Raw genomic sequence first — 13,076 nt, forward strand, 5'->3', positions numbered from 1 at the left:
GCGTATGTGCTTGTGCTTTTGCATTTGTGTGCCAGTGTGTATGTGTGTGCATGCACCCTTGTGTATATGTTTGTATGTACCTATGTGCTTCTGTATATACGTGCCCCTCTGCATGTGTGCTCCTGTGTGTCTGTCCCCATGTGTATGTATGTGCTTCTGCCTACATGTGCCCCCATGTGTGTGTGTGTATGTATTTGCCTATGTGTCTCTGTATGTGTGCCTCTGTGTAATGTTTCACCCCAGTACAGCAACACAGTGGCAGGAATTCTCTAAGAATGGTTGTATTCTCTTACATAACAATAGGATTGTCACCAGCCAAACAAATCTCAGTGTGTGCTCCATCTTCCCCCTCCTTTCTGTGTGTATAGGTAGACATGGGTCACAAGTGACTTCCAGTGCAAAGACTTCTGTATAAAGAGTCCTAAGCTAGCCCAGGCCCTCTGTGGACCCATGCATGCTGTACAGAAATGGGTCAGAGTGTCCATGGTCCCTGGGAGCATGTCATAGCAGTACAAGACTGTGGTCTCTCTGCAGCTGGCTTTCATCATCCAGAAACAGCCTAACCAGGGCCAGCTTCAGGTCCTGCCCTGCCTCAGTGCATGTGTGAGTGTTAAATGAGATAGTGGGACGGACAGCAGCCCGGTGGCTACCAGCCGTGATTCTGGGGCTGTGTAGGACTCCTCTGGGAAACTATCGAGTCTCTGTGTACCTCTGTTTCCCCATCTGTGAGGTAAGGGGAGTAATGGTATGTACTTCGTAGGTTTGGCACATGAGGAGGAAGAGGAGAGAACTCACACAGTGTTAGGAACCAAGCTTGGGCAAAGGCCACGGTGATTCAAGTATGTGGGTTTTGTGACAAGCCACCTAGGCTGTGACAAAGCACCATAACAGTCACCAGCATCTGGCTCTACACCTCATTTATCTGCCCTAGTGTCCTGGCTTATATATGCTTGGCCTAGGGGGTAGCACTATTTGGAGGTGTGGCCTTGTTGGAGTAGCTGTGTCACTGTGAGTGTGGGCTTTAATACCTTCATCCTAGCTGCCTGGAAGCCAGTATTCTGCTAGCAGCCTTCAGATGAAGATGTAGAACTCTCAGCTCCTCCCGCACCATGCCTGCCTGGATGCGGCCATGCTCCTACCTTGATGATAATAGACTGAACCTCTTGGAACCTGTAAGCCAGCTCCAAATAAATGTTAAGAGTTGCCTTGGTCACTCTTGGTGTCTGCAGAGCAGTAAAACCCTAACTAATTCGCCCAGGAAGCACTGCACCTGATATTCTCAGGTCCCACCTGCCTGTATGTTATAGGAGGGAAGCCCTCTTCTTCCTTCACTATTCAACATACACCACAGTTGCACCAACCACAAACTGCCACTCCTGTACCGTAAGCACTTTGAGTGATTTATTTATTTAAAATGAATTATTTACACCCTTTAGACTTCCAGAAAGCAGTAGAGGTGGCTGATGGGGAAAGACACATCAGCAACGAGGCCACTGCAGTTACACACCGGGAGCTGCTGTTACGTTCGATGCTGTGGTCTTGAATTAAAAATGGGGGTCAGAACCTTGAATTGAATCTTCAGTCAGATTGACAGGGAAGATATGGGCTGAGTCTGTGGCAGGAAGAGATTGGGAACAGCCATGCACTCGAAAGCTTCCTCTAACTTCCTCAGCCAGCTCCTGCTGCTGGAGAAAACCAGAAAAAGAACACATGCCCTCTAACAGCCTGTGGGCTCGCCCCACCTCCCTGGCAGGTTCTCTGCTGACTGTATTGTTCTGAGTCACCTTCATGGTTTCTGATAGTTCATTTTCTGCACGCAACTTCGAGTCCAGAAACAAGTGGAGACCTATAAATCCTCAAGAATTTCCCCAGCCAGAGCCTGGTTGGCATCTCAGATCACAAGTGCATCCATAGGACACTGTGGGGGTTCACAGTCTATAGAGGCTGTCTGCTTTCCCTGTCCTCGAGTCCTTCCCTGTGTCCCCGAGGAAGGGTCGGCATTTTTGCTCCATTGCACAGACAAGCCCAGGGAGGCTCTGGAGGACTCTAACTTGCTACCCTGCTAAGAGAGTACTCAGAGGCACAATGATTTCAGGCTTCTCAATCTCACTCCTCTGTTCTAGCAACTGTGCCAAGCTGCCGTGTTTCCCTCTCTTGGGGTGCAGGTGTCATGTGCTGAGCTGGTCGGGGAGAACCTGGAAGGGCATACTGCAGGTGCTGTATCTAGTGAGTGATGGGGTACACAAAAGACTCAGCACAAGCCAGTGGGTAAGTGAATGAGTGAATGAATGAATGAATGAATGAATGAGTGAATGAGCCAACCAGTGAGAGGGGGGTCCTCTCCAGCTCTTCACTTCTTCCACCAAATGCATGGCGGTTTGGATCCAAAAGGTCAGTGCGTCCCAAAGGCCCGCCCATGTGAAACTGTGGTATGAACTCTCTGTTCCAACTTCACACACGTGACTGGATAGGACTCTGTAGCGCTTTAGGCTATGGCAGAGAAGGACTTCTAGGCAGAAAGAGGTCTGTAAGTCTTAGCTGTGTCGGTGGGGTGCCACAGTATCATGGGGGACGAAGAATTGGGGACTGTCATGACCCTCTCTGTGTAGACAGGCCTGGGAAGGGGAGAGACAGCACTAAAGCTGCGAGATAGGAGGAACCCAGTGAGTTACCAGCAAAGCCCTGAGAAATCAGAGAAGGTCTCATGGAAGTAATCCAATTAAAGGCAGGTCTTACAAGGAAAAGGGAAAGGAGGGTTTGCTAGACAGGAAGTGTTGCCTGAGTGGGCAGCTGAGCATCTAGGCTCAAGGCATTCTGGGTAGCCCCAGTCAAAGGCCACATGAGTAGCAAGGCAGGCTCCACCCAGCATTGTCTTTCTTTACTCTGAGCTTTCCCCACCATGCCCTTCACCTCTCTCACTAACTGCTTCAGCCTTGCGTCCACTGCAACCCCTCGGTTACCACAACCACTGGCCCTGGCCCTGCCCGCAAACAACTCCTCCAGTTTCTTTTTACCAAGAAAACCAGTGGATGACTCCTTCTCTCTCCTACCAAGAGCATCCCAGCCAAAGTTTCTGGCCTTTTCCTTGCTCCGTGTGTGGTATTCCGTCCCGTTGACTCAGACGGCTGGTCTTTATTGTACCTGGCATCCTATGATGTGACCAGTGAGGACTAAAGCCCTCACATTCCTGGAGTTTCTCCCAACCTTTCCTCTGCTTAGCCCACAGAGCCTGCGTCTAATATTAATATGGGGTCTCTCCCATGCCTTCCCTTTGCTGGGTCCGCAGAGCCTGCTTCTAATATTAATATCACTCATTCCTTCCCTCCCTTCTTTTGTTTTTAATGACTCCAGAAGGCAGAAGCATCTCATAGATTATTAATGTTCTAAATGGCCCCTCTGGAGACCAGTGCCAAGCAAGGCTCAAGTGCTCTGGATCATTGGCCTCTGTTCTATTTCTTAGACAGCAGCAGCCTCAGCAGGCACAACGCTTCGGTGACCAATCACACCGCCACCTCAGATGCTTTCCGGTTCACCGAGCCCTCTGTTGCAAGGGCAGCCGTATGAGTTGGGCTGTGGCAGGGTATTGGCCTGGTAGGCTTTGACTCCCGGGGATGGAGAGGCAGAAGCGTGAACTCGGAGCGCCTAGCTGCAGAGTCCTCACCCACCCTCCACCCTGGTGCTCCAGAGGAGGTCCGAGGGGCCAAGGCAAACAGGCCTTGCATCCTCTGCAGAGCAGAGAGTGATTTCAAAACGCTCAACAGATGCTGCCAGATGTCTGCTCTGACTGGAGGAGCTAGGGCCATCAGAACAGCAACTCCTGTTTCATCGTTCATAAAAAAAATGCTTTCACAAGACAAAAGGGAGAGAGGCCCTTACTCATTCACTCTTACTACATCTGCAAGAAACGAGTCAAGCTTGCAACGCCCGTTTTACAGAAGAGGGAGCCTGAGGGATGAGACCAAGTTACCTAGCGAACCTCAGGGACCCAAAGGATGGTGTTTGAATGTCAAAAACAATCAAGATGTCCAGTTTGGGGAAACAGAGTCCTGAATGGGCTGGATCTTTCCTGGCAACAGGTCACAACATCTATTTTCTCCATGGGAATGGCCCCAGTGCCTCTACCCAATCCAACCTCATAGGAGCTTATCCAAAGAGACAGCTCCTATGGCAACAAGATTTCTCCTGGCCAAGGAGCTCATCGGGGGTGCTCCAAGGCTGGCCAGGAGGCAGGGTGGGCTGTGGGAATACCTTAGGGGCGCCTGGGAAAAGGCATCTACGAGTTAATAATTTACCACGGAGCCTTTTAAAGGACAAGCTCCGTGGGACGTAGTTCTTAGGGAGCTGGTGTTTGCTGTTCTCGTGAGCCGCCCTTTAGCCCAACAGGAATCTGACCTCATTTTCATCCTCTTCACTAGAGCAGTTTACAACCACCTCTGTGACATCAGCAGCTTGCAAGCTAAAGCAGCCCTTAGCCTCCTCCTGAGGCTCAGGAGGTCTGTCCATCTCTGAGACCACCTTTGCCTGGCTCTGCCTCAATATCTTGGTCAAGCTATTCAGTTGTCATCTTCCCTGCCCTGTTTCTAATTCTCCTTCTTCTCCTCAGCCCAAGCTTCAGAAGGACAGACAAGGCTGGTGTGTGTGTGTGTGTGTGTGTGTGTGTGTGTGTGTGTGTGTGTGTGTGTGTTAGATCTTTGTAAGCAGATTGGGAGGTGGGGTTCTGAGGATGAGATCTGAAGGTCTGCTCAGGTGAACTCAGTGGGCCGGGGGAATGGCAATGGCTGTGGCAGAGCCAGAGCCCACCTCAGGTGCCCTTTGCATCTGCTTGGCAAGCGCTAGGGTGGAAGGTGCTTAAGTCATCTGAGGGCTGGTGAGATGGGGGGATGGGTATGGCAGGACGTAGGTGTCAGGCTGCGCTGGATGTGCAGCTCAGGAGTGAAAGGCTCTGACCTCTGCAAGACACAGAGCAGCGAGGGACAGGGAGCAGTGAATGCCTAGGAAGGGACCCACAAGGAAGAGTACATGTCAGGTAGGGGGTGCAGCTTCCCAAAGGAAAAAGCCTTTAAGATGTACCCATGAAGGATGAGCAGGGTCCTGCTGGGCAAAGGGAGCCTGGAGGCTAAGGGAGCAGCATGTTCTGAGGCCAGCAACATGAAGAAGTAGGAGGTAGGCTGGAGAAATGTCCTTGTCACAAGGGCCTTGGTGACACAGGTCAGTGTGCCCGGGCAGCAGTCTCTTCCAGTGCCCTCAGGTCCTCCTCCCCATGCCTGCGCAGTAGCAGCAGCACTCACTGAGGTCCCCTGGAGATGGGTGATCCCAATGAGCACCTGGCCACCGAGGCTGCAGGAGCAGAGTGCAGAGCAGTCACCTGAGCTGCTGGCACCGGCCAGGCTGGCCCTGGGTGAAAAGTGGGTCACTGAGAATGGGTCACTGAGAGAGTCAACGAATTCGCTAACCTGGTCTTGCACTTCCTGGAGGCCCAGAGTTTGCTCTCTTAAAATTAGCACGTTCCCACCCCACCCCACCCTACATGGGTTGCAAGCCAGCAGTCTGATCCCCTCTAATTTACCTTCAGTCTCTCCAGAGCACACCCTAGCTGACATAAGCATGCTCAGGGCACCTTGGGCAGCCAGGGTGTGGTACTGCACTATCGTCATGGTCTAGGGATGGCGCTACCATAATGAACTGGGATGCTGAGGGGAAGGAGACTTCATCTATGTGGCTACAAGAAAGCTGCCATCCATCCTGAGGCTGCTGGGGGGTGGCGGGAGGGGGAGGTAACCTGTCTTACATGAGTTGAATAAACTCGTTGGTTCTCTAGGGTGGGCTGCGGTGGCACTGTGCTATGGCTTGCCACCAGGTCTTTAGGAGGAGGGTAGCTGTTCACATCTCTCCCAGAGAAGGAACTTTAGCAAGCTCTACGATGTCACAGCCATAGAGTGTCTGCAGGAGTTGAAAATCTATACCCTCTAACTTCCACCGTGCCTCCTGCCCCTCACACTTGTATCACAGACCACCATGAAATTCCCAGACAGGTACGCAGCTCCAGAGACCCAAACAACACCCTCTCTACAGTCCCAGCGTGCTCCCTTCTTTGATGGCCAGCTAGCACCTTCCTGGTTATACCCTGGTTGGCCTCTCCCTTTGAGATGCCCAGATTCAATTTCTGTATCCTGCCCAGGATCAACCTGGGATGGGAGAGGAATAGTTAGTTACCCTCCCCTGGTCCTCACATTGAGGTGTGGGAATTTAGGCTCCCAGTGGCTGAGTGACTCAGATCAGGACAAACACAGTATGAGCCTCCCTCCTGGCAGGCCTGATTCAAGAAACACAGCAAAAGGCAAAAGTTAAAATTATCCTGTTTCGGCACCAGCATGCGTTTTCACCCGGCAGGCAGCATGCGAATCCCTATTTTTATGGCTCAGGAAACTGAAACAGCCTATTCTCGTTCCAGCGTTCTTGGTGGCTCTCTGTCCAGCAAGGGTCCCCACACCTTCAAGGGACAGTCAGGGCTCCTTAGGCAGCCTGCACCCTAGAATCCATTTCTGAAGTAAGTCAAGGCATTTAAATCCTCCAGCAGCTGCAGACCCACCCACCCTTTGTGGGTGAGCTCGGCCTCCAGACAGGGACAGAAGCAGCTTGGGAGGACCAGAGCTTGGACCATGACAAATGGATGCACAGTTCCTGTAAGTGAAGGAGGGGGGACAGGTTTCCAGGCCGGCAAGCCACTCCCACCAGGATCCAGGTCTGTTTTTCTTTCTACATTCAGATTCTGCATGGCTAGAGGAGAATGGCTCCCTTGGGCTTTTGTGTACCACATTGCCTCCCAAATCCGTCCAGCTCTGCCCAGTTCCCAGGTCTCTGGGCCCCTTCCCCTTTGCATCTCACTGGAGCCTTTGATCTGGCTCTGGGATCTGGAAGGAAGCACAAGCAGGGGAGTAGTGAGCTGGCCTTGGGTGGTACCCACGATGCTGGTCACAGACACACAGCGGGTCTGCCAAGGGAGGGGGAGGCTTGCAGACCTCACTCAGCCCTACAGCCCAGTCCACACTGACCATGGCTCTTCATGGAGGCTTCAGCCTATTTGTCCTTGGCTCTGTGTCTATGGAACCTTCTGCTAACAAGAAGGAACTCAAATTCAGAGAAGGCGAGGGACTGGGCCGAGGTTTTACAACAACTAGGGACACCTTGAGGGCTTAAAGCCAGGCTCACATACACTCTGCCCTGTGCTAGCTCCCTGGAGGCTGTGAGGTTTGCTGCTCTCCAGCCTGTACTGTTACACAGGCCCACACCCAGTGTAGCCTGCTCCAGCTGCATGAAGGATCCCTGTTGCCCAAGCCCACCCATATCCCCATCTCCTAATACTGCATTCTTCTCTCACTGCTATCTTCTGTATCCCATCTGCCTGCTGCCCCTCCTGCTTCAGTAACTCTGTCTCCCACACCAGGAGAGCTCATGTGGGCCAGGCTCAGTGGGATACCTACCGGTCCTGTACCACACCTCTGACATGATCTGGACTCAGGGAGGGTCCCTGTTGGTGCTCTATCACTGTCCTGACTTCTCAGCCCAGCCCCGTAACCCGGCAGCCCTGAATGCTGTCACCAGACATGCAGACTCTTCCTCATGACCAGCTGCCTGTCTAAATTGGTCATCCTGTTCATTCACAGGGCTGCACTTCACCCAGCAGCCCTTTCCCACTCTTCAGATCTCAGATCGAGTTTTGGCATCTCCCAGAGGCCTTTGCTGAGTGCCCCTATGTGCCCCAGCTCCCTTATATAAAACGGGGATGATAGCAGACCAGTAACCAAGACTGAGTTAATGCACATTAGGGTTTATGACAGTGCCTGGTGCCTGGCAGGCTTCAGGGACCGTCCTTAGGATTACTGCTGCATCCCTGTTCACTGCTTGGCCTCTTTCCAGTATGCAGGCTCTGACACGATGGGAACCATTTCTGCCCTTCAGTCCTACATCCCCAGTGTTTACCACAGTTCCAGGCAGAAAGGAAGTTGTCCCCTCCAACTGTTTTTGGTTGATTGAAAAGAAGGAGACAAACATTAATAGGTGAAGGGTTAGACGGATGGTAAATGAATGGACAGATGAATAGATGGGTAGCTGCATGGATGACGGGTGGATGGACAGATGGATGGACAGACAGATGGACAGATGAATGGACAGATGGGTGGCTGGATGGATGGTGGGTGGATAGATGATGGAAAGAATGGTAAATGATGATGGGTGGATGGACAGATGGATGGACAGACAGATGGACAGATGAATGGACAGATGGGTAGCTGGATGGATGGTGGGTGGATAGATGATGGATAGAACGGTAAATGATGGATAGATGAAAGTACAGATAGATGGACAGACAGACAAATGAACAGATGGATAGATGGGTAGCTGGATGGATGATGGGGAGCTGGATGGATGATGGGTGGATAGATGATAGAATGCTAAATAGTGATGGATGGATGGATGGTTGGACAGATGGATGGATGGATGACAGAATGTACATAGGTTACTATCACTCATCCTTGTGGTCATATGTTTCTATACTTTTCTTTCCCATTTCAAGGAACAGCTCTTTGCTGTTGAGCCTCATCTCCAGCCAGCTCTACACCCACTGAAACATTTGATCGTGTAAGAGTCAGCTGTGGTAAAAAGCCAACACCTGGCCAGGAGCCTAGGAATGGCTTAAGGAGGAAAAGGGCAATCTTGGTCAAAGGAGACCTTCAGTGGGAAAGAAGATCTGGAAAGGAAAGGATGGGGGTTCACACAGTACAGTGGGCAGGCTCCGCGGCAGCCCTGGGTTTCTGTGGGGCTGTGCTATCTGAGGGTGGTGCTCTCTGGGGACTGCGGTGTGGGTCGGTGACAAGAGCAGAGGGGCAGAGGATCATCCAGACACTTGATAGAACTTTGTGGGCCTGAGAGTCTGGCTAGGGAGTCAGCAGCGAGCACCAAGGCTTCAGCACATGAGATAGCATGCACAGTTAAAGGACTTGAAGGTATACGTTCACTAGAAGAACAGGCTGGGGGCAGGTCAGCAGTGAGGACAGCGGGTGGCAGTGTAGCTCAGGAACCACATTACACAAGGCCCATTCCTGCTAAGTGCTCGCAGCCCACAAAGACAATTCCGTGTCCGTGGGGGTAGGGACTCTGCCCTTACCTGCACCAGATTCCAGCCTTGGAGGGACTCCGCGATAATAGATGTGACAGACGGACAGACGCCTCCAAACACCATCAAATGGTTAGGCCCATACTTTATTGCGTCATAGAAGGCTTTCAGTCCCTTTGCATTGTCACACTGGGGAGAGAACACAGAAGGAGAGCAAGGCCTAAATTAGACGTGGGTTATCCTGCGGTAAGAGCCCCATATAGCAGGACCATACAATCAACCTCCCATCATGGAAACCCTTACACAAAGCTCGGTTTGCCCTAGGTGGGGCCTCTCCACACAGCCCCAAGCCCAGGTACTAAGCTTAGGGAAGTTTCTGGTATTACACCCCAGACCCTAACTGTCCTCAAAATGCAGCCCCTCGGCCATCTCTGTATCACACGAGCAGAGGAGAGCCACATCAGTCCCCAAGCCTCCTTCCTACAGTCATTTACATTTTAAAAGATGAGGCCACATTCTGGCTATTGTGAAAACAGACAAAGACAAGTGTTGGCAGGGTGTAAAGAAACCGCAAGCTTTGTACACTCTTGCTGGTGATGTAAAACAATTACATTGAAGAGAACAATATGTCTACCCTAAAAAGTCAACAGAGAATTACCATATGGTACAAGAACTCTATGTCTAGATAGAACCGAGAGTCTCAAAGATATCTATACCCCATGCTCGGAGCAGTACCAGTCACAACAGCCCAAAGACAGGAACGTCCCAGAGCCCATCAACAAATGAAAGGACAAGCAAACTGTTGGATGTACGTACACTGACAGTATTCAGCCTTAAAGAGGGAAGAAATTCTGACGCATGATGAAACCAAATGATATGGCCACACTGGGGAGAAGACAAAAGGGTCTGTGGCCTCCTCGTCATTGGAGTCCTGAAGTGAGATTAAAGGTTTAATAGGGGACAGGGGTTATGCACGTCTGAGCAGTCTGGTCAAGGTGCGGTCCTACCCACTATTGACCCATCCTCATCTGGGCTCCCATTTCACTTTGCAAGGTGGTCTCACCGGTCTAGAACTGTGAAATCTCTTTTCTGGAGACAAGCTCCTCCTATAGCTGCAACCAAGCTCAGTCTTTTTTCTCCTCCCAGCAGGAGATTCCTAGAGGGAAGTAGGGGGATGTCAAATTACTTTCGGGTCCGTCGTCGTCGTTGTTTCGATAGTCTAATAGACTGAGGGACAAGCGTGTCTCTTTAACATATCTTCGTTTCAGACAGGCCCATTACTGAATGATTCCACTCATGTGAAGCACCCCGAGAGGACAGATTCACAGAGGCAGGAGCTACGATTGTGGTTGTGAGGGGCGTAGTGAGAGGGAAGTGTGGACCGCTGCTCCGTGGAGTGAGGGTTTTGATGTGGGGTTTTTGCCATAGGTCTGGAAACCGAGGGAGGGATGTTGTGACAGCACAAATGTGAATGTCACAAGGCGCTAGAAGGATGCTCAAGATGGTGACTGGATGTGATGCACATTTGTCACGCTCGTGGGGATGGGGCGGAGGAAGGGAAAGATGCCACGCATCTCAGAAGAAGTCAATAGCAAACGTTTCACACTTGACGCTTAACCCAGACCTGGCCCTGAGGGCACAGCTCTGTCCAGGACTAGAAAGAGACCCTGACCAAAGAAACATACTAGGCACTCCAGGGAGGAAGCAGCAAGAAGAAAAATGTTCCCACGTGTCTGGAATCCTCCTGGCTCACTCTTCCCTTCTACCTCTGCCTCCCAGCCTGAACGAAGTACCCACCTCCTCAGCCTGGAGCAGAGCAAATCTACCACTGCAGCTGCCTCAGTGTCCCCTGAAAACCACTGATCCCTCCTTCTCCTCCCTCTGCCGTGACAGTGGCTGAAGAGCACTGGCTGCTCTTTCAGAGGACCAGGGCTCAATTCCCAGCAGTCACATAGCAGCTCACAACTGTCTGTAACTCCAGTTTCAGGGAACCCAACACTGTCCTCTGGCCTCCACAGGCACTAGGCATGTGCATGGTACACAAAGTATTTTTTTTGCATGTAAAGTAATATACATAAAATATACACACATACATAAAATAATTTTATAATTATTTTTAAAGGGACATCTAGAACATCTGTGGGCAAGGAAATGATTGAAAACAAGTGTGGGGTACCGGTTGTCGAGACCTGTAAAACTCTGGGCCCCAGCTGACTGGTACAGAAGTCAGATGAATGGCCCCTCCAGCAGGGCAGTTAGAAAACGCTCCAGTACTAGCAGAAAGAGCCACAGAACCATTTCTCTGTGTTATTCACAAAGATGGGATAATGCTCTTACGTTCTTCATGGTGAGAGCCCCACTCAGGATGCCTGGGTTCTCGCCTCTCTCCTCACTGCTCAAATCACGCCTCCCCAGCCTCCTTTAAATCCCTAAAATAAGAGGCATTGCCTTCATGCCTCTGGGTTAACGTGCTTGCTGCTTCCTTTGCTAGAAACACGTTTCCAACTCACCTGACAATCAGGGCTCCCAGTAGTGGTGCCCAGTCCCACCCACTGTCTAAACAGATCTGTCCTCTGGTGATTCTGAGACCCCACGCAGTCCTCGACAGTTACGAATGGAGCCTAACATCAAATCGTAGGCTTACTTAAAGCGTTATAAGGTCTCTTTGTGAAGGGGGGGGGGGTTCTTGAGTGTGAACTTTTAGATGATGTCATGTTGCCATATCAAAGGTTGGACTCTATCAAAGTCATCATCCTATTTTTTTGTTTGTCTGTCTGTATTCTGATGGGATGGTACGGACCTGCCATTCGCTTCACTGTGGTCTGCTCATGGCTCCAGTCTGGATTCCATGAGGATAGGGTAAGTGTTGGGGAGTCTGTGACTCCCCGCAGTGTCTGCACATCTCCCTCCTTTTTCCTTTTGCAGTATTGGGGTTTGTATCCAGGACTTTGCACATGCTAATTAAGTGATGAACCTCTGATGTACACCACTGAGGCCCTCTTTTAGGTTTTTTTTTTTGAGGGAGTGTCTTCCTGGGCTGGCCTTAAAACAGTCCTCCAGCTTCAGCCTCCCGAGGAGCTGGGATGATAGGGCGGCCATCACACCCTGCTTGTCTCCCTCTGTTTGTACATTGTGCTGAATCTCCTCTCCTCCCGCTTATCCACACCATCCCTGTAAGTGGTCGTTATAGGGATGGAGCAGGTGTTTGAATCTGCCCTGGACTGCCTCATACAGAAGCTCTGGTCTCGGACCTCACAGGCCACCAGTTAGGGCACCATGAAATGACCTGTATAGGAGATAGCATTTAGGGCCCAATCAACCCGCAGGATTGATGAGAGCCAAGGGGGTACCCTGACAGGAGACAACAGACGGTTCAGATTAGAACAAATTCAGGCAAGGACTCAGGAAAGAGAGAGAAATAAGCCAGCCCTTTACTTCAACTGCACCCCTTGCTCCAGCTCACTAAAGAGGACTTGAAGGTAGGGGGAGGAGAAGGTGGGACCCTCAGTGTCTTGTTGGGGAGTCTGGATTGTAACCTGTAGAGAGCTGAGAGACTTCGATGTTCACATTTTAATTTGATTTAGGAGTTGGTGATATAATTCAGTGGACAGAGTCCTGACAAGCAAGAAGCCTTGGGTTGAAGCCCCAATGCTGTATTAACTGGGTGTGGTGGTGCTCATTTGCAATCCAGGACTTGGCTGGGGACTTGCTACATCATGGGTTTAAGGCCAGTCTGGGTTCATGAAACCCTGATAGATAGATAGATAGATAGATAGATAGATAGATAGATAGATAGATAGATGGATGATGGATGGATGGATAGATAGATAGATAGATAGATAGATAGATAGATAGATAGATGAAGTGGATTGCATTAATTTTGGGGGCAGTCAAGGAAAAAAGGAAGGGAAGGAAAGTAAAGAAGTTAGGCAGTGCTGGAGAAGAATGCTCCCCACATTATGTT

The 13,076-nt window shown here is 50.8% G+C and overlaps 1 protein-coding gene across 1 annotated transcript in view; it reads right to left on the minus strand.

Annotated features, from left to right (window-relative positions):
- Gabbr2 (gamma-aminobutyric acid type B receptor subunit 2) overlaps window positions 1-13,076 on the minus strand; it is a 341,159-nt gene that overhangs the window by 216,172 nt on the left and 111,911 nt on the right. The window contains 1 exon segment of the mRNA NM_031802.2: window positions 9,164-9,301. Coding sequence (NP_113990.2) covers window positions 9,164-9,301 — 138 coding nt within the window.

Source organism: Rattus norvegicus, chromosome 5, assembly GCF_021556685.1.
Source record: "Rattus norvegicus strain SHRSP/BbbUtx chromosome 5, alternate assembly SHRSP_T2T, whole genome shotgun sequence".
Lineage (NCBI taxonomy): Eukaryota > Metazoa > Chordata > Mammalia > Rodentia > Muridae > Rattus > Rattus norvegicus.